At 45.4% G+C, this 22,216-nt stretch overlaps 1 protein-coding gene across 8 annotated transcripts in view; it reads right to left on the minus strand.

Annotated features, from left to right (window-relative positions):
• The window catches only part of TNS1 (tensin 1), a 506,243-nt gene that overhangs the window by 183,665 nt on the left and 300,362 nt on the right, over positions 1 to 22,216 (minus strand). For 7 of the 8 annotated variants that reach the window (XM_040358202.1, XM_040358200.1, XM_040358205.1 and 4 more), the window contains 4 exons: positions 21,043 to 21,084; positions 8,614 to 8,663; positions 2,993 to 3,164; positions 2,813 to 2,863 (listed from right to left, as the gene is read on the minus strand). In XM_040358202.1, the coding sequence (XP_040214136.1) occupies positions 2,813 to 2,863; positions 2,993 to 3,164; positions 8,614 to 8,663; positions 21,043 to 21,084 (315 nt within the window). Of the gene's footprint in view, positions 1 to 2,812; positions 2,864 to 2,992; positions 3,165 to 6,447; positions 6,484 to 8,613; positions 8,664 to 21,042; positions 21,085 to 22,216 lie in introns of those variants that run through there. The other variant, XM_040358207.1, reaches the window with a different exon arrangement.

Here is a 22,216-nt window from a genome sequence, read left to right on the forward strand (position 1 = left end):
CTGAAACTGAAGAAATATTTCCTCCGCTCCGACCAGCACATGATCATCAGAAAGGGGGCACAGATAATGGGAAAAATACACCCCCTATGCTAGTATGCACGGCGGAGCGGGGGTGTGTAATTAAATTTTTTTTTATTTTAATTCTGCACTGATTGTCTTTGAAATTGCCCCTGCCCCCTATTAAATCCAATCTGGGGACAAAACCAGGGACAGACTTGGCCCGGGGACAGTGTCCTCAATCAGGGGACTGTCCCCTGAAACTGGGGATGTCTGGTCACCCTATTCTATTGGGCTGCGTTCGACCACAACATGGCTTAGATAAGACCTCATTCTACCAAAATATGGTTTCTTTCAGGCCTCACTCTACTACAACATGGCTTCTATACAGTAGTAACCCATTCTACCACAACATAGCTTTTATTAGGCTTCATTATACTACAACATGGCTTCTATCAGGGCACAATCTACCAACACATCACTACTATAAGGCCTCAATCTACTACTACATTACTACTATGCCACAATATGGCTTTTATCAGGACTTATTCTAGCACAACATGACTTCTATAAAGGTGACGTTCTACCAAGACACGGCTTCTACCAAGCCTCAGTCTTCTACAACATGACTTCTGTAGGGCCTCAGTCTGCTACAACATGGCTTCTACAAGACCTCATTCTTCAAAAACATGGCTTCTACCAGGCTTCAATCTACTACAACATGCCTTCTGTAAGGCCTCAGTCTGCTACAACATGGCTTTTAAAATACCTCATTCTACCACAACATGGCTTAGATAGGACCTCTTTCTACCAAAACATGGCTTCTATCAGGCCCCACTCTACTACAACATGGCTTCTATACAGTAGGAACTAATTCTACCACAACATAGCTTTTATTAGGCCTCATTCTACCATAACATGGCTTCTATCAGGGCTCAATCTACTAACACACGACTACTATAAGGCCTCAATCTACTACTACATTACTATTATGCCACAATATGGCACTTATCAGGACTCATTCTACCACAACATGGCTTCTATCAGGGCTCACTTATCAGGACTCATTCTACCACAATATGGCTTCTATAAGACCTCATTCTACCACAATATGGCTTCTATTGGACCTCGTTCCAGCAGAACATAGTTTCTATAAGACCTCATTCTACCAAAATATGGCTTATATCAGTCCTCAATCAAACTACAAAATTACTTTTTATAAGGCCTTAATCTGCCACAACATTCAACTACAACATGGCTTCTATACAGTAGGAACCCGTTCTATCACAACATGGCTTCTATCAGGGCACACTCTACTAACACATGACTACTATAAGGGCTCAATCTACTACTAAGCCGCAATATAGGTTTTATCAGGACTTAGTATAGCACAACATGACTTCTATAAAGGTGGCGTTCTACCAAGACACGGCTTCTACCAAGCCTCAGTCTACTACAACATGACTTCTGTAAGGCTACATGTACACTGGCCACCCCTAAACATAACTCTCCTGGCAGCAGAAAAATGCTAAATGCGTAAAAAAAAGTGGTACCGTGTTTTTGCATCGATTTTGCTGCATTTCATTTTTTTTCACAAAATTCCTCTCCTGGACAAGTGTCTTCTGCATTCAGGAGAGGGATGTTTAACTGCCCCTAAACTCTGCTGCTCCTAAACGCTGATAAAAGCCTATGCGTACATGGAAACATAGGCTTTTATTGAGCTGAATTCAGGGGCTTTGGCAAAAACACACCAAAAGCTCCTAAATGCACATTGAGGAGCAACAGTGTACATGAGGCCTTAGAAGTCAATCAGCCACAACATGCCTTGTAAAATACCTCATTCTACCCAAACATGGCTTCTATAAGATGACATTCTACCACAACATGGCTTCCATTAGGCCTTGCCCTACCACAACGTGGTTTCTATAATGCCTCATTGTACCAAAACATGGCTTCTACTAGGACTCAATCTACTACCAAATGACTTCTTTCCATAAGGCGTGAATGTGCCACAACATTGCTTCTACTGGACCTAATTTTAACACAATATGACTTCTATTAGGCCTCAATCTACTAACATATGACTACTATAAGGCCCCGATCTACTACTACTACTAGAAGGCCTTATTCTGCCACAATATGACTTCTATCAGGACTCATTCTAGCAAAACATGATTCTATAGCATGTCATTCTATCAGAACATGGCTTCTCTAAGGCCTCATTTTACCAGAGCATGGCTTTTACCAAGCCTCAATCCACTACAACAAGACTTCTATAGGGTCTTAATATGCCATAACATGGCTTTCATCAGGGTTCATTCTTTCACAACATGGTTTTCTATTAGACCTCATACGACACCAACGGCTTCTATTCTGTATCATTCTACAACATGGCTTCTATCAGGCCTAAATCTACTAACAAATGCCCAATATAAGGTCTCAATTTACTACTACATCGCTACCATAAGGCCTGATAATATATACCACAATTTGGCTTCTATCAGGACTCATTCTACCACAGCATGGCTTCCATGCAACGTCATTTTACCGAAGTATGTCTTTTATTTGGCCTCATTTTACCAAAACATGGCTTCTACTAGAGCTCATTTTACCTCAACATAAATACAACAAAATCTTATCATGCCAAAACGTATCCTCCCCCATTCCTCATTTTTACCAGAGGTCAGGACCACACATGCTGCCAAAGAATGGATTCCATTAGGTCACAGTCTATCACATCATGTTCTCTACAAGGCCAAATTCGATCAGAACTCTTGGGAAACACAAATAAAACATTTTTTTTTGTAAATCTTACCTTGGAATGGAGTTTGTTGATATCATGTCTACTCTCAGACAAATTAAAGATCTAAAACCATAAACAGAGAAAGGTTACAGTTGACGGTTGGACAAGGTACTCAGTTCTACATGGATGTCAGAGGTCTACAATGAGAGCAAGAGAGTTACAATGAGAAACGTGGAACTTCTTTTTGCTCACCAGATAATTGTCTCCATGTTTGGACTTCAGCATATGTGCCACCTCCTTAAGGTTCCTACAGAAGGTGGCCTCCTCCGTCCCCGGGGAATATGTGACGGAGATGATCCGCTCGGTGATGTAGGTGAGGTCGAGTTCACAGCTGTCCTCCATGGTGTGAATAAAGCTAAAACTCCTGTAACGGTAGACAGAACAAGCCACATGAAACTCCAGGAGACAAAATACAGGGCCGAAACATCTAAAATAGGGATGGTTTTACCTGTAAAAAGATTTGTAAAGCAATGATGCACGTGCAATCCTTGCGGTGTTATTTGACTGCAAACAACTGGGGGCTTGGGGTGGCAATGCTCTTAAAAAGCCTGCATTCCCACAGCGAGCAAATGTTCATTGTGGTAGGCACCATAAGGTGAACCTTTGATAGAAAGGGGACTTGCCCTTGCTGATGTATTTTTGAAGGTACCAGCTCCATGTATAATGATCATTTTTGAACCTTTGACCAATACTGAACACTGCAGCTCAGGTCTTTACATTGCATACCTGAACTAAATAATGGACTTTAAAGGGAGGCCTGTAGGCAGGTGCAGCCTACTTTCTCTATGGCAGGTGGCACTGCAGTTTGAGAGGAGGTCAAGGCAAGTCTATGGTTTCCTGGGTCACTGGGGAAGCTATCCAAATGGATGCTGCTGCCCCATGTGATCCTGGCAGCCATCTTGGGCCATGCAGAGCCCATTTGAGGCCCTGGCTCTAAAGCTCAGCGCACATTTTGCAATTTGGTAGAGTAGGGACAGGTACCTCACCTGGTAGGGACAGGACTAGCGACAGGGAAAGGTTCCTGACAAGGAGGGAAAGTGCAGGAATTGCAACTTATCTGGACATCTTCCTGCTTGGGCACAAGATGGCCGGGCTGCATTCTGCCCCTCTCAACAGGCGCTGTCAGTTTAGCCGAATCCTGCTCTCTACATACTGTTGGACCCGTGAGTGTTCACAGTTGGGTTGCCTTCCCACTAAGTTTTTTGTGAACTGTCTGCATTATTTCATTATTTCAAGTTCTTTCATCATGCTAGGCCTGTGTGTGTTATTGCCGCTGCACCACGCTGCACCCCAACTACAAGTCAGTGCTTCGAGCATTTGCCTAAACATCAAATTTGTTTGCTTATTTTCTGGATAGAGGTCTGTCTTTGACTGTTTATGTATTAGATTATTATTTATGTATAGTTCTGACTGTGTTTGTACCCAGTTGGTCTTGCCTATCGGTCTGTTACCCCTTCTATTGTCCATCATTGCTCCATTAACATGAATGGAATCTGGACTCTCTTTCCCCTGCCCATCAGTGAGGTCTAGAACCTTGGACTCTGGACATCAGGTCTGCCAAGTATTTGCTCGGAATATCCATCTGAGAACTATCCAACACAGAAGGTCAACTGACCTGAAACAAGCCACAAAATTTCGGCCCTCTGCTGCAAGCTTGTTTCAGGTCATGGACTCAATCAGGATCGGTATGACAGCCCCAGAGGTTGCCTCTTCAACAACAAGTCAGCAATCTGGAGCTCCCCACCCAAGTTCACTTTAAGGGTGACATGTTTCATGTGAATGTTCCCATCCTGTCTGAATCCCAAAACATCCCCATAAACACGCCACTTTCCACAGAAAAACAATCAAGAGCGTGATATGGGAATCACATGTGCTGGTCGTATAAATGGGCTTCCTTCTCTCTCGAGTTCTGTCTGTACTCAGGAAATTTCCATGCTGGATTCTAGAGGATCACATGGGGGAAGGAGGTATGTGAGCGGCCTCACCCTGTGTACCGACACAGCAGCCAGGACACTACATTTCTGACCTTCTGTATATTGAACAAGGAAGTGCTAGAAAAAAAAAGTGTCTGACATTCTCCAGCAAACAGGCTAACTTGCACTGAATGATCCAAAAATCTAAATCAGGAATTTATATAAAGGCAACTAGTTCATCTAGAGTGGCCTTTCTCAACTTCACTACACTAGAGGAACCCATAAAATAATGCTCCTTATATTGGTGATCAGCGGGGAAAAATGCTCCTTACATTGGTGATCAGTGGGAAGAATGCTCCTTATATTGGTGATCAGCGGGGAAAAATGCTCCTTACATTGGCGGTCAGTGAGAAGAATGCTCCTTACATTGGTGATCAGTGGGAAGAATGCTCCTTATATTGGTGGTCAGTGGGAAAAATGCTCCTTACATTGGCGGTCAGTGGGGAGAATACTCCTTACATTGGCGATCAGTGGGGAGAAAACTCCTTACATTGGTGATCAGTGGGGAGAATACTCCTTACATTGGAGGCTAATGGGTGGAATGCATACTAAGGCCCCATACACACGAGGAGACATGTCCGATGAAAACGGTCCGCGGACCGTTTTCATCGGACATGTCTCCTGGGAGCTTTTGGTCTGATGTGTGTACACACCATCAGATCAAAATCCCCAAGGACAGATAACGCGGTGACGTAGAAGACACCGACGTTCTCAAACACGGAAGTGCAATGCTTCCACGCATGCGTCAAATCAATTCGACGCATGCGGGGGACTAACCATCGGACATGTCCGACGGACATGTTTCCAGCGGACAAGTTTTTTAGCATGCTAAGAAACTTTTGTCCGCTGGAAACCTGTCCGCTAGGCCGTACACACGGTCGGACATGTCCGCGGAAACTGGTCCACGGACCAGTTTCAGCGGACATGTTCAACCGTGTGTACGCCGCCTTACAGTAAGGTGACCAGATTTTTTAAAATGAAATCCAGGGACATATTTTTTTTTTTACTAGTAGTGGCGGCAATCAGCGACTCTCTGCCCGTTGCCTGCGCCGCCGCCCGCCTCGCAGCCTGTCAAGTCTTACTCTCCGGGCCCCGGCTACTACTGGGTGGTGAGCGGAGGAAGATCACTCCGCCAGGGAAGGCAAGGAGATAAGCAGATGGGCGGCTGGTCGGGACTTGAGCCAAGGCAGAAGAACATGCGAGCGGAGCTGAATAGGCATGCTGAAGAAATATTCCCTTTGCTCCGACCAGCACATGAATAAAATGGCAATTGCTGCAATATTGTATGTCACACTGTATTTGCCCAGCGGTCTTTCAAATGCAATGTTTTGGGAAAAAATACACTTCAATGAATAAAAAGAAACAGTAAAGTTAGCACAATTCTTTTGGATTTAATGTGAAAAGATGATGTTACGCCGTGAGAATCGTGAGCGATCTTCTAAGCAAAAAAATAGCGATTCTCATTTTAGCCAGAATCGTGCAGCTCTACTTCTTGGTGGGGTGATGGGATGAGTGGCAGTGCTGGTGTGGGGGGGGGGGGGATGGGATGAGTGGCAATGTTGGGGGGAGTTCTGATCAGCCAACTTGGGTGCTCCAGATCAAGGTCATCTCCTGATCTGAGAACTGTAGTGGGGACTTTAAATGACAACTATAATCACAGGCAGCGTTACTCACTGTGTCTCCGGCTTCACTGCGTCTCCGACTTTGAGGTGTCTCATAGCAGTGACACCTATGCTGAAATCAGGAGATAGGGGAGGGTTGCCACCTTTTTTTCAAGTCAAACCCAAACACTTTACTTTTTTTTTTTTTTATAAACTCTACATATATTTTGCTATTAAGTAACATTTCTAATCATATGAAGTTAATAACAAGAGTCCCCCTTTACATCAGAGTCCACAGAGTTCCCTTTCACTGGAAAGAGAAAACATAAATAAGGGTCTGGTGTCACCAGAGACACACCTCCATCCCTACGTTTTACGTCAAAAAGAAAAGTTCGCCCTTGGGACTTTGAGTGAGGTGAGCACTATGAGGCCAATAAAATATGATACTGTAATTATTCCTGTTATTTTTATTGGCTTCATAGTGCTCACCTCACTCAAAGTCCCAAGGGCAAACTTTTATTTTTGACGTTTCACTGGAAGGAGGGACGCTGCGGACTCTGATGTATGGAGAACTCTGGGGCCTCTAACATAAGGGATGCTCTGGGAACCCTGATTTAAGGGGGAACACTGGGAACTGATTTATGGAGAAAACTCTGATGTAAGAGGAAATATTGTGGTCTCTGGTGTAAAGAGGAGCTCTGAGAACCCCAATTTACCTTAGTGTACTTACTCAGAGGCAGGAGAGAAAAGGGGAGACTTCAGTCACAGACAGGGATGGGTGGTGAGCCCTCTCTCCTCTTCTGTCTATGTGTGTGTGTTTGGGGGGGGGGGGTTAATAGTGCTGGCTTTGGGCAGTGTGAAAAAACAGCTAGCAGCCAGCAACCCTGCTGGGAAGCCATAGTCTGGTCTAAATAATGTGTCTGGGTTTCAGGCAGTCTGAAACCCGGACAAATTATTCCAAACCCGAACTGTCCAGGTAACTCCTGGACAGATGGAAACCCTAAAGATATGGTCTCCTCCAGCCCCTCCAACTTCACATCTCTCGCCAGTCAGCTGACCTCTAGTCTCTGCCCCACAGCCATGCTGAGAACAGAATGGGCGGCTAGGAAGAGGCTGAGCGGGTGGCCGTGGGCTCCAGGAACAGCCCAGCTGGGCAGCCAAAGGCTCCAGGGACAGCCCAGCTGGGCAGCCAAAGGATCCAGGGACAGCCCAGCTGGGCAGCCAAAGGCTCCAGGGACAGCCCAGCTGGGCAGCCAAAGGCTCTAGGGACAGCCCAGCTGGGAGGCTGCAAAAAGGCTGGTAGAGGGGTGCAGGCTTCAGCAACAGCCCAGGATTCGGTGACCCCTGGCAAATCCTCATTCGACCCCCAAGGGGGTACCGACCCTCAGGTTAAGAACCACTGCTTTAGAGGAACCCTGGTTAGAATGGCTGATCTAGCAGCAGACAGCAAAGGGCAAGTATAGCCAGTACATTTTTTGTCTTTCTGGACAGGGTAGAGAAGGAAGACAACTGCTGTTGGGTTTTTATTACTGATAGTTCCCCGCTGGGGACACCCTCTCTGTCTTTCCTGGTGACCACCGTCATCAGTACAAAGACTGATGAAAAATCCAAACTTTTACAGTTGTCACCAGAGCAAGAGATAAGAGTAAATCTTCCAATGGGCTTTGATTTGTCTTTTATATCCCTCTGGATTTCAGCTTTAACCATACCTCCCAACTTTTTGAGACGGGAATGAGGGACACCTATCAGCAAAAATATGCAGGCATAAGACACACCCCTGACCACGCCCCCTTAAAGGAGAATTGTACAAATTTTTTTTACCACCACTATTCCTTTATATTGGCTTGTGGAATTTACAAATGCAGCAATTTAGAAATCAGATGAAAGGTTTAGGGCTGGAAAACACCTTTCGATAGATAAAAAGTGCATTTTATATACAACTCTATAGATCAGACCAAAATGAGGGACAAATGTGGAGAAATGAGGGACAGAGGGACAGTCCCTCGAAATCAGGAAAAGTTGGAAGCTATGGCTTTACCATCCAGCTACAAGATATTTAATGGGGGGGGGGGGGGGGGTAAAGAGGTTAGGTCGTAGTTTGTTGAATTTACTGAACGACAGTCAGGCTTGTCACACCCAACACCTCCACAGGATGATCTCCTAGCACCATCATAGCAACAGGAACATTTAATTTACTGGTTTAAGGAGCAATAATGTTGCATGCAGCTCCAAATCTCACCTTGATGGCCTGCGGCGGGATTGCGTACTCCTGGAGGACTTGGTGGAACCCTATGAAAAAAAAAAAAAGATATCAGAAGGTGCATCCTTATTCACTAAGGCAAAGAGTATTGTACAAAATGCAGTTAACAACAGCAAATAAAGCTGTTGGCCCGGACTTGTCAAGCTGCAATGGCACCGTAAGAGTGCTAATAATGGCCTTAGGCATGCTAAAATAACATACAATAATATTGACTGAGAGGCCAAGTAAGCATGTCTTAAGGGCACGTGAAGGTGCATTAGGCTTGAACTTTGATAAATTGGGGTCATTGTGTCTTCTGCAGTTCTCCCTTCACTAAACTGATTAGTTATTGCATAGCTCCACCCTGTATTAACCACTTCCGGTCCGGGGCAGTTTATTTCTTTTTTAAGCAGAGGCCCTAGCCACATAGCGACCGCCACATGCATATATACGTCTAAACAATGGCACGGGCAGGCAAATGGGCGCACCTGTACGTCCCTTTAAATTTGCCACCCAGCAGGCTGCGGGCGCACGCCCGCATGGCTTGTGAGTGAGCTTGCGGTTCCCGGTAACTCAATAATCCTGGGTGGCCCGCGATTGCGGTCGGCGAAGGCAGAACAGGGGGATACCTTTGTAAACAAGGCATTCCCCTGTTCTGCCTAGTGACATGTCACCGATCTACTGTTCCCCCGTGATCGGGAACAGTGATCAGTGATGTGTCACTGGTAGCTCCTCCCCCTAACAGTTAGAATCACTCCCAAGGACACACTTAACCCCTTCAGCGCCACCTAGTAGTTAACCCCTTCACTGCCAGTGTCATTTACAGAGTAATCAGTGCATTTTTATAGCACTGATCGCTTTATAAATGACAATGGCCCCAAAAATTTGTCAAAGGTGTCCGATGTGTCCACCATAAAGTCGCAGTCATGATAAAAAAAAAAATCGCAGATCGACGCCATTACTAGTAAAAAATAAAAATTGTTAATAAAAATGCCATAAATCTATTCCCTATTTTGTAGAAGCTATAACCTTTGTGCAAACCAATCAATAAACGCTTATTGCAATTTTTACCAAAAATATGTAGAAGAATACGTATCGGCCTAAACTGGGGCATATTTATTATAGCAAAAAAAGTACAAAATATTGCTTTTTTTTCAAAATTGTCGCTCTTTTTTTGTTTAAAGCGCAAAAAAATAAAACCGCAGAGGTGATCAAAATACCACCAAAAGAAAGCTCTATTTGTGGGAAAAAAAGGACGTAAATTTTGTTTGGGAGCCACGTCGCACGACCGCGCCATTGTCAGTTAATGCGACGTAGTGCTGAATCGCATAAAATGGCCTGGTCTTTGGTCAGCCAAATGGTCCGGGGCTTAAGTGGCTAGAGACCAAAATGGTGGGAGTAGCATATTTTTATGTCGCACAGTATTTGTGCAGAGATTTGTTTAAATTTCTTGGGGGGAAAAAACACACTTTATTGAATTTTAATGCACAAAAACACAATATAATACCTATTTGTTTGGTAAAATATAAAAGATGATGTTACACAGAGCAAATAAATACCAAGCATGTTTTGCTTTAAAATTGCATACGCCAGTGGAATGGTACCAAACCACAGTACCACTGGTATGGATTATGGGGGGGGCCATATTGTATCTGGGATGCTGGACAGCTCCCTGCCTGATCTGCCTGATCCATTGGACAACCCTGCCCGATCCATTGGATAACCCTGCCCGGATCTATTGGACAACCCTGCCCGATCCATTGGACAACCCTGCCCGATCCATTGGACAACCCTGCCCGATCCATTGGACAACCCTGCCCGATCCATTGGACAACCCTGCCCGATCCATTGGACAACCCTGCCCGATCCATTGGACAACCCTGCCTTGTGTCTTGAATGCTGTTGAACCTTGAACTTCTTGCTCCTCCCATGAACTTCCTATACAAGCCTTGTCTCTGCACTTCCTCTTAGCCAGGTTATTATGGTTTCTCAGCCAGTGTCTTCCCTGCTGCCGTCTGTATTTTGCTACCACTCGTTATTGACCCTTGGCTTGTTCCTCGACTACTCTACTGTCTGATACCAACCTGCAACTACTCGATACCAAACTTTTGGGCTTGTTTACTGACCACGCCGCCGTCTGATCCTTATCTGCTCGTTCACTACTGGACCCCAACTTGCTCACACCCTGGTGGGAGGTGATCCAGAGGACCACGACCTGGTACAAACACGCAGCTAAATCCATCTCCACCATCAGGAGCTCTGGTAAACACTGGTTAGTACTTAGATTCCGCACCTCAGATGAGTCTGTGTCCTCTGCCAGGGTGACTGCCTGTGTACCTAACTGCTATAGCAACTGGTCTTCGAGCCTGACCGTGACAAAATGTCTCTATGGTGTGTGGTCATAATGTTGTAGCTAATCGGTGTATACAAGCCCTGATGAAGTGTCTCCAAAAACGCGTTGGCTCTCCTATCTACGTGTATAACCGTTGGCGTGGTGTCCTTACTGCTTGTCGCATATAAAGCAATATAAACCTAATGGGGGTTTTGCTCCATGGCCTCTATCCCACCATGAACCATCGTTGTCCGAAGTTACATTTATACACTTTATTTTTTTAATGAATGTAATTAGAGTCAGAGATCTTTCCAGGGACAGTCCTCCAAACCCTTGGGGGGTAAAAATGTCGGGAAGTTTGTTAGACACGGACGGGATATTTACTAAACACATTTTTCTCCTCCATGGATATGAAGCCAACATTGTGAGAGTGACGTTGTCCTAATTGGTCACACTGAAGTTTTAGAATAACACACTAATGTCTTTATGAGGTCAGATCTGTATCCGATTATCTGCGGCTTCTCCAAGTGTTGGTATTCACGCTGCCGGGGCTAACTTTACTCCTCGCCGCTCTGCGTCTTGTCGGTGTGTTGCGCATTCAGGTCATTCGCAGAGCTCTGCGCACTTGTCGGTCCTTTTCGAAGTTTCATAAGCAGTCCCTGCAGAAATATCATATGGTCCCAAAACATAGGAGACTGTCAGAGGATTTTAAAATTGCGCTCCTCAGGACACAAAAGGGGTTTTATTTATAAATCATCTGCTGAGCTATTCATCCTGCTAAACTTCACGTACATTTGTTCAATGCGAATGCTGGCAAAATCAGAATGTTTGAAGGCCATTTTCTCTCCAGGTCGGATGTTCTTCCTTCAGAAGAATAATCGAAATCGGGAAAATACCACAATATGGCCACTAGATGGAGCGGATGATTACAGGAATAAAATATACTTATTTATCATGATCATTAGTGCCATCTAATGGTGTACAGCATAGGTGGCAAACACAAGGCCCGCGGGCCGAATCCGGCCCGCCAAGCCTTGTCATGTGGCCCGCACAGCGGCCCCTGTCCGCCATGTTTTTTTGTCGCCACTGTCAATTTTTCTCACCGGCGGGTCTCCCAGACAACAGTAGTAAAACTCCTCCGTTGCGCCAGCGGCGCCAGCTTTGTATGAGCGCGAGCGCAGCCGGCAGTTAGGTCTCCAAGGGAACATCTCCCGCGCTCTCTCCTCCTTAGTCCAAGGTTCCTGACAGCTCCGACGGCTATGTTTTTCTTTTATCCAGCGGGCTGCAGCCTTAGAGGGGCGGTGAGGTCAGAACCCAGGTGAAAATCAGTTGTTGCACACTGTGCATAGCATACTCCTGAACTCCTGAACCCTGGCCTCTCTACGCAGCGCACTCCTGAACCCTGGCCTTTCTACGCAGTGCACTCCTGAACCCTGGCCTTTCTACGCAGTGCACTCCTGAACCCTGTGCTCCCTACGTAAAGCACTCCTGAACCCTGCGCTCCCTGCTCAGACTGAACACTATGGTGGATTGCAGATACAACCGGCCCTATGAGCAGTAGTGTATTTAGGTTTTGTGCTGCCCTAGGCCTGACTAAACTCGTGCACCCACTAATTTAAAAATGACCCACCCCTTCCTGTCAAGGCCACACCCCTTGCTGTTTAAGACCCGCCCTGAAATTTTCAAGTGGGGAAACTAGTTCTGAAGGGGCCTGGGGCGGGGGCAATGGATTCCCTCAATTTGCATAGATTTACTCTCACTTCCTGTTTGGCTATGGGGCAGGAAATGAAGGGAAATCTCTGCAATGGGACAGGGATGGTAAAAAAAAAAATAAACTGACAGGGGCTAAAACGTTCCCTTACTCTATCCAAAATTATGGGGGAGCTAGACTAATTTGCTTCTCAGCCCAGTCCGCCCCATAAGACTGACGCTACTAACAGTGTAGCGCAAGCCGGCGTGGACTCTTTCCATGCTGCCCCCTGCAAAGTGCTGCCCTAGGCCTAGGCCAGGATACATTGTTGCCTATGAGGGCAACCAAACTGCTGATGCGGCCCCCCGATGAATTTGAGTTTGGCACCCCTGGTCTACAGTGATAGCTGAGAACAATGCTAACTGGTCGAGGAGTGTAACACAGACAGAGAAGCACAGGAAATTATCAGCTCGTTTGGTTTCTGGCAGGATCAAATTGTATTTTTTGGCACTTATTAAAACGATGTAACAAAACATTTTTTAAGGGGATAATTATGGTGACATTAAACCCGGAGTATTTTGGCATGTTAATTTCAGGCCAAGTACAACAGGTGCATTAGATCAGGGGTCTCCATGAGTTTCAGTATGAGAGCCCCAGTGTATATTTTACAAATATTTTCCGGCCTTACAGAATCTTGGTTCTGGGTTTGGGGGGTGTAACGGAACCTTCACACACTCCACATGAGTGCTTCTGTCAGTATAGCGTTTCCTCCAGTCTGAACATAGATATATGATATTATAGCCGCCTATTGCAACCAAGAACTAGGCAAGACTCGTTTGGCTGCAAAGCTGGAACTTTTATTAAACAAACTTACACAGAATATATACCCCACAGGAGGACACCCCCCCCCCCCTCCTAATCATATTACAACAACCGACATATACTATAAACCAGGGCTCGACAAATCCCGGGCGCCAGGTCGCCATGGCGACTAGAAATGGTGTCCTGGCGACTTGGCTTGGAAGGTGGGCAAAAAATAAATAAAAAATTATTTATTTATTTATTTTTTTGTGAGCTGGCGCCATCTGGTGGTGGCCGTTGGTATTACAAGTTAAGCATTACAAGTTAAACAGCAATTCTAATGTCATTGTTCACTATTTTTCACTGCCATCTTCTCCCCTCTAATTAGAACCCCCAAACATATATATTTTTTATCCTAACACCCTAGATAATAAAATGGCGATCGTTGCAATACTTTCTGTCACGCCGTATTTGCGCAGCGGTCTTACAAGCGGACTTTTTTGGGAAAAAATTACACTTTAATAAAAAAATAGGGCAACAGTAAAGTTATCCCCATTTTTTTTTATATTATGAAAGATAATGTTAAGCCGAGTAAATTGATACCCAACATGTCACGCTTCAAAATTGCGTCCGTTCGTGGAATGCCGACAAACTTTTACCCTTTAAAAGTTTCATAGGCGACGTTTAAAAAAATCTACAGGTTGCATGTTTTGAGTTACAGAGAAGGACTAGGGCTAGAATTATTGCTCTCGCTCTACCAATCGTGGCGATACCTCACATGTGTGGTTTGAACACTGTTTACATATGCGGGCGCTGCTCACGTATGTGTTCGCTTCTGCGCGCAAGCTCGGTGGGACGGGGGTGCGTTTTCTGGCTCCTAACTTTTTTAGCTGGCTCCCAGATTCCAAGCAAATTTGTCAAACCCTGCTAAACATTAATTAGCCACCTGGTCAGACTTTCCGGCTTCAAGCTCACAAGGTACAATACACATTATTACAAGTATAAACACATCCCTCAATAGTTTGCTAGCAAATAATAGATGTGTTAATTAGCACAATTAGGATTTGAACAATAATAAGTGTGCCATACATGTGAACCCCAAGAGTCAATGTGCCATGGGTGTGAAACATAAGAGGCATATTTTTCGAGCAGTGGACGACAGTGTTTTAAGGTATCAGGGTGTCATAGTCATGGGCTGCCTATAAAAAGTGTGCCATACATGTGAACCCCAAGAGTCAAAGTGCCATAGTTGTGAATCCGAAGGAGCATAATTATTAAACAGTGGCTACTAGTGTTTTATGGTATTAGGGTGTCACAAGTATTGACCCCCAATAATGTGGTGTACATGTGAACCCTAAGTATCAATGTGCCAGAGTTGTGAACCCCAAGGGGCATATTTATCAAGCGGTGGATCTCAAGTGTTTTATAATATCAGGGTGTCACATTCATGGAAGCCACACTAATAAGCGTGTCATACATGTTAAACCCCAAGAGTCAATGTGCCATACATGTGAACCCCAAAAGTCAATGTGACAGTTGTGAACCCCAAGATCCACTGTGACATAGTTGTGAACCCCAAGAGTCAATGTGCCAAAGTTGTGAACCCCAAGAGTCAATGTGCCAAAGTTGTGAACCCCAAGAGTCAATGTGACAGTTGTGAACCTCAAGAGTCAATGTGCCATACATGTGAACCCCAAGAGTCAATGTACCATAGTTGTAAACCCCAAGATCCACTGTGACATAGTTGTGAACCCCAAGAGTCAATGTGCCATACATGTGAGCCCCACGAGTCAATGTGACATAGTTGTGAACCCCAAGAGTCAATATGACAGTTGTGAACCTCAAGAGTCAATGTACCATAGTTGTAAAGCCCAAGAGTCAATGTGCCATACATGTGAACCCCAAGAGTCAATGTGCCATAGTTGTGAACCCCAAGAGCCAACGTGCCATAGTTGTGAACCCCAAGAGTCAATGTGACAGTTGTGAACCTCAAGAGTCAATGTGCCATAGTTGTGAACCCCAAGAGCCAATGTGCCATAGTTGTGAACCCCAAGAGCCAATGTGCCATACATGCGAACCCCAGAGCCAATGTGCCATAGTTGTGAATCTTAAGGAGCATAGTTATTAAACAGTGGTTATCAGCATGTTATGGTATTAGGGTGTAACATGTATTGACCCCCAATAATAAATGTGTTGTACATGTGAACCCCAAGTACAATGTGCCATATTTGTGAACCCTAAGGGGCATATTTATCAAACCATGGATGTCGGTGTGTTATGGTATGAGGGTGTCCCCTAAGAATATGGCAGTTGACCCCAACTGCCATCGTTTTGAACCCGAAGCCCTGGTTCAAACCAGTGTGGCTCTGAAGTTGCACTCCTTCAGTGTGGCTTTAAAGCTGACATCTGTGCGACTTCATTTCACAGATGTCAATCCATAAATAAATTGCACAGAAATAGTGCAGGACCCCGTTTCAAAGTCAGTGCAACTTGAGTTGCAGTGACTTGAACGGTTCCATTCCTGCGACTTTGAACGGTCGCATGACAAGTCGCACTGTATGTGAAGAATGCTTGACGAATGATAGATTCACTGCTTTATAAATAAGCCTTGAGGGTCTAGGAGGGCGATAGCACCTACTTGTTGGGCACATTCATCAGATATAGACGGCATTTAATCGTGACGGGAGGATCGAGGAAATTGAAAGTTGAAACTTTTGGGAAAAACGGGGAGTTTTCAGAAATGAAGTTGAGTCAAAATGATGTCCAGGGCCCGGATTCACAAAGACTTCTACTGATACGCCGTCGTAAGTCCGAATCTGCGCCGTCGTATCTTTAAGCGTATGCTCAAATTGAGATACGCTTCTCTGTTGCTAAGATGCGACCGGCGTAAGTCTCCTACGCCGTCGTATCTTAGCTGCATATTTACGCTGGCCGCTAGGGGCATGTACGGCGATTTATGCCGAGAATATGCAAATGAGCAAGATACGCCTATTCAGGAACGTACGCACGCCCGTTGCAGTAAGATACGCCGTTTACGTAAGGCGTTTTCAGGCGTAAAGATAAACCACCAAAAAGATGGCGCAGCCAATGTTAAGTATGGACGTCGGGACAGCCGTTGAATTTCACGCCGTTTGCGTCGTTTGCGTAAGCCGATTCAGAATGGGGCTGGGCATAGGTTACGTTCACGTGGAAAGCATTGACTATTTGCGACGTGATTTTGAGCATGCGCACTGGGATCCGTTCACGGACGGCGCATGCGCCGTTCGTTAGGCGCGTCATTTACGTGAGGTCACAATTTATTACCATACAACACGCCCACTACAGCCTACTTTGAATTACGCGCGCTTACGCCGGCCCATTTACACTACGTCGCCGTAAGTTAGGACGCAAGTGCTTTGTGAATACTGCACTTGCCTCACTAAGTTACGTCGGCGTAGTGCAAATGGGATGCGCTACGCCAGCATAAAGATACGCCGCGGTACGCGAATCTAGCTACTTGGAAGGTACTTTGGAGAGATCGGGCCCTATACAAGGCAAGGCTTGGCACAGCGTTGGGCAAGGTTGTCCCGAGGGTCTGGTGGGACCTTAAATGACACATCTTCAGCGCCACTTGCTTGGCTCTCCCAACTGACTACAGTTGGCTTTCAAAATCAGCCGAGTTTTGGCGACTTACCTGCGAGAAACTGAACGTCCGCATAAAACGCCTCCAGGGCTTCATGGTGGCCATAGTGGAACCCACACAGCTCCAGATTCCAATCTAATCCACGCCGGCAGGAGACCCGACCTCCGATCCGTCGCCTTGTCCTTCTACTCCGGGGACATTATTGTGGTGAATTCCTCCAAAGTCATGAAATCCAGTGACTTATGAATGCAGCTTAAACCAAGGGCACGCCGCCGCCTCTCCTCCCTTCTCCCCACAAGCGGAGGGTCAGCCACTTATCAGCTGATGTGAATAACAGCCGCATTAACCCTTCGCTGTGCTGATCGTCACTAAAACACAACTGCTGGATTAAGTACGGGGATCACCAGACTGGGATCAGCAGGCACCGCGATTCACAACTAATTGTATTCATATGTACAGAGCTGACGGGACACGACAACACAACTTTCTTATGGATTGATTGGGATAGAAATCCGTCCAACATCCGCACATTATCGAGAATGATAATCGAACGCAACCCACTTCAAAACTAAATACCAATCACTAAGGTCCGTTTCCTCCCGAGGGGGCCTCGGCTTGCTGGGCCGATCCTAGGGTCACAGGCGCCTGGGTGCAGAAATATTTCTGGCGCCCCTACAAGGGCGTGGTCATTTTACTAACTCCTCCCCTTTACAAATGTTTCTATGGCAATGACTCAACCACAGAGATGCTCCCCCACAAAGTCTTCATTACCCTGGGATCCTTACATGATCTCTTAACAATAAACAAAATACAGGAAGAGAAGCAGAGAACTTTATTGGGACCTGGAGGGGGGCCTCTGTGATGGACACAGAGAGGGCTTCTGTAAGAGAGTCTGTTAGAAAGACCTCCAGACATACTACAGACATGATACAGGAGACGGTCAGAGACTGCAGACATAGTACAGGAGACGGTCAGAGACTGCAGACATAATACAGGAGAAGGTCAGAGACTGCAGACATAATACAGGAGACGGTCAGAGACTGCAGACATAGTACAGGAGACGGTCAGAGACTGCAGACATAATACAGGAGAAGGTCAGAGACTGCAGACATAATACAGGAGACGGTCAGAGACTGCAGACATAATACAGGAGAAGGTCAGAGACTGCAGACATAATACAGGAGATGGTCAGAGACTGCAGACATGGTACAGGAGACGGTCAGAGACTGCAGACATGGTACAGGAGACGGTCAGAGACTGCAGACATGGTACAGGAGACGGTCAGAGACTGCAGACATAATACAGGAGACGGTCAGAGACTGCAGACATAATACAGGAGACGGTCAGAGACTGCAGACATGGTACAGGAGACGGTCAGAGACTGCAGACATAATACAGGAAATGGTCAGAGACTGCAGACATAATACAGGAGACGGTCAGAGACTGCAGACACGATACAGGAGATGGTCAGAGACACATCAGTTCTGGACGGACACACACCTAGGCTCAGTACACTAGTTCTGGATGGACACAAACAAGGAGAGAAGGAGGGAGGGGAGAACTCTGCCACTTTGGCGCCCCCCACCTCTGCAGGCGCCTGGGTGCAAAGCACCCTGCCTAGGATCGGCCCTGTCGGCTTGTATAAAAGCGCTGTGAGCAGAAAGCTTTGTTAAAGCCTTTAAAGTACTAGACAATTGCGATTATCGAAATTCTGACTAAATTTGCGTTATTCAGAGATTCGGATGTATACAAATGAATGAAAAACAATAGTAACACAACTTAGGATAGGAATAGAAAACAATAGAATTGATTAGAAAGAATAGAATGGAAAGGAATAGAATAGAACAAAATAGATTAGATTAGAAAAAAATACAACAAAATAGAACAGAATAGAATAGCATAGAATTACATATATGAGTAGAGTATAATAAAATAGAACATATTAGAATAGAATAAAATAGATTAGGAAAGATTAAAATAAAAAATAGATTGGAATTGAGCAGAATACAGTGGAACGTCGGATTGTGAGTAATGCAGTAGATTAAAATAGAATAGAAAATAATAGAATAGTTTAGAATAGAAAGTACTGAAATAGAATAAAATAAAATTGATTGGATTAGAATAGAATAGAATGAATATAACCGTCTTCCAAAATTTAAATCAATTTAAAAAAAACAAATACACTAACCAAATCCAAATATAAGAAAAAAAAAATCCAAATATACAAAAATTCCAAAAACAAATCATTGTAACCATAATGTACAGGTGTTCCGTGTAGCAGCATACAGACAGCATGCTGTAAACAATGACAGGCGGCTGGCAGCAGGGAGCACAAGCTTTGCCGACTGTAGAGCCATAGATCTGACTGGAGCAGAGGAAGTGTCAGACCTCTGCAGAGAGACTGCTGCTTCCACACAGAGCTCTGCAGAGAGACCGCCGCTTCCACACAGAGCTCTGCAGAGAGACTGCCGCTTCCACACAGAGCTCTGCAGAGAGACCGCCGCTTCCACACAGAGCTCTGCAGAGAGACCGCCGCTTCCCCACAGAACTCTGCAGAGAGACTGCCGCTTCCACACAGAGCTCTGCAGAGAGACCGCCGCTTCCACACAGAGCTCTGCAGAGAGACCGCCGCTTCCCCACAGAGCTCTGCAGAGAGACCGCCGCTTCCACACAGAACTCTGCAGAGAGACTGCCGCTTCCACACAGAGCTCTGCAGAGAGACTGCCGCTTCCACACAGAGCTCTGCAGAGAGACCGCCGCTTCCACACAGAGCTCTGCAGAGAGACCGCCGCTTCCACACAGAGCTCTGCAGAGGACAGGCTTTTCTACTCAGCATGTGGCTGCTTTATAAAGAAAACGAATTGTAAGACTTTGCCCACCTTTTGCCCCCATGCACCTGGAAGGTATATAGCCAATTTAAAGTTAATTAAGGCTTTAACCACTTAAGGACCCCTTCACGCCGATATACGTCGGCAGAATGGCACGGCTGGGCACATCCACATACATGTACGTGGCTCTTTAAGCTCAGCCGTGGGGTCGCGGGCGCGTGCACGCGACCCGGTCCGAAGCTCCGTGACCGTGGCTCACGGACCCGATCGCCGCTGGAGTCCCACGATCGGTCCCCGGAGCTGAAGAACGGGGAGAGGTGTGTGTAAACACAGCTTCCCCGTTCTTCACTGTGGCGCTGTCATTGATCGTCTGTTCCCTGATATAGGGAAACACGATCAATAATGTCACACCTACAGCCACACCCCCCCTACAGTTAGAAACACAAATGAGGTCACACTTAACCCCTTCAGCGCCCCCTTGTGGTTAACTCCCAAACTGCAATTGTCATTTTCACAGTAAACAATGCATTTTTAATGGTCCCAAAAACGTGTCAAAATTGTCCGAAGTGTCCGCCATAATGTCACAGTCACGAAAAAAATTGCTGATCGCCACCATTAGTAGTAAAAAAAAAAAAAAAAAATTATAAAAATGCAATAAAACTATCCCCTTTTTTGTAAACGCTATAAATTTTCCGCAAACCAATCGATAAACGCTTATTGCGATTTTTTTTTACCAAAAATAGGTAGAAGAATACGTATCGGCCTAAACTGAGGAAAAAATATATTTTTTATATATTTTTGGGGGATATTTATTATAGCAACAAGTAAAAAATATTGCATTTTTTTTCAAAATTGTCGCTCTATTTTTGTTTATAGCGCAAAAAAAAAAAAACGCAGAGGCGATCAAATACCACCAAAAGAAAGCTCTATTTGTGGGAAAAAAGGACGCCAATTTTGTTTGGGAGCCACGTCGCACGACCGCGCAATTGACAGTTAAAGCGACGCAGTGCCGAATCGCAAAAACTGGCCCGGGTCCTTTACCTGCCTAAAGGTCCGGGTCTTAAGTGGTTAAAGAAAAAGTATAAACAGCATTTATGTCAAAAAATACATATTTTTTTATTTTCTTTTCACAACAATAAGTGGAGTTGATACTCACTGTGGTGTCTACATGCTTCTGTGGACTCTCGGTGGTGGATGGCTGAAATAAAACAGAAGACATTCTATTAGAAGGATGGCAGAGAGGGAGGCGGAGTGCAACTTAGAGGGGAACTCCAGTCCAAACATTTTGTTGCGGTTTTAGATGGAGGTGAACAGACCGCAGCTTCAGCTGCCCACAGTTAAAATGGCTGCAGCCAGTGGAGGGAGATTTCTGCAGCATATTTGGCGAGTACAGAATAACAGTACAGTGCAACCTCGGATTACGAGGACAATCCGTTGCAGGAGAATGCTTGTAATCCAAAGCACTCGCATATCAAAGCGAGTTTCCCCATAGAAGCCAATGGAAATGAAGACAATTAGTTCTGCATTGACTTCTATGGCATGCAATACCGCATGTGGCCAGGGGTGGAGGGGGCGCGGCCCCCAAGCCTTTGAAAGGGTAACTGAGTATTTCCGGGAACTGAGTATTTCCAAGTACTGAGTATTTCCAAGTATTTTCGAACGGGTCTGGCGCCCCCTCACCTCAGGCCAAATGCGGTACTGCAGGCCCAATTAGCTTGAATTCTGCTTTCAAAATGCTTGTTGACCGCGTTACCCGTAAACCGAGGTTCCACTGTGTGTGTGTGTATATATATATAGTACTAGGTCTACGCTTTTATCTTTTTTAATATTGTAAAATAAAGATTATATTTTATTCTATTTGCATTTTGTCAACTCCATAGTCCACTTTCCTAGGGAGCTGGAGACCCTCTCTCCGATTGGCACCTATCTTTTTCCACCGCAGGAGTCTGTCAGCAGGTGCCAGCCAATGATTCTTGCCCCGGGACCTACTGATTGGTTGTGTCCAATCACAGCCCAGAGCCCTGTGTTGACAAACACCACAGGGCTCTGTACAGAGGGAACGGTTTCTCTGTTTCTTATCCCTGGAAGGCAGGGATAAGAGATCATTAGTAAAACATATCAAAAAGGCACATTCTACACACATTACACAATATTAGACACACATTTAATCCCTTGATTACCCCGAAATGTTAAAGCGGATTTTCACCGGAAAGGGAACCCCCCCCGTCCCCCCCGTCCTTGGGCGAAAGAGAAAATAGGATTTTTGTACTCACTGTAAAATCCTTTTCTCTGAAGTCCATGGACGGACACAGCTCCTTTAGTCTTGACAA

The sequence above is a fragment of the Rana temporaria genome, chromosome 6 (genome assembly GCF_905171775.1).
Source record: "Rana temporaria chromosome 6, aRanTem1.1, whole genome shotgun sequence".
Taxonomy (NCBI): Eukaryota; Metazoa; Chordata; class Amphibia; order Anura; family Ranidae; genus Rana; species Rana temporaria.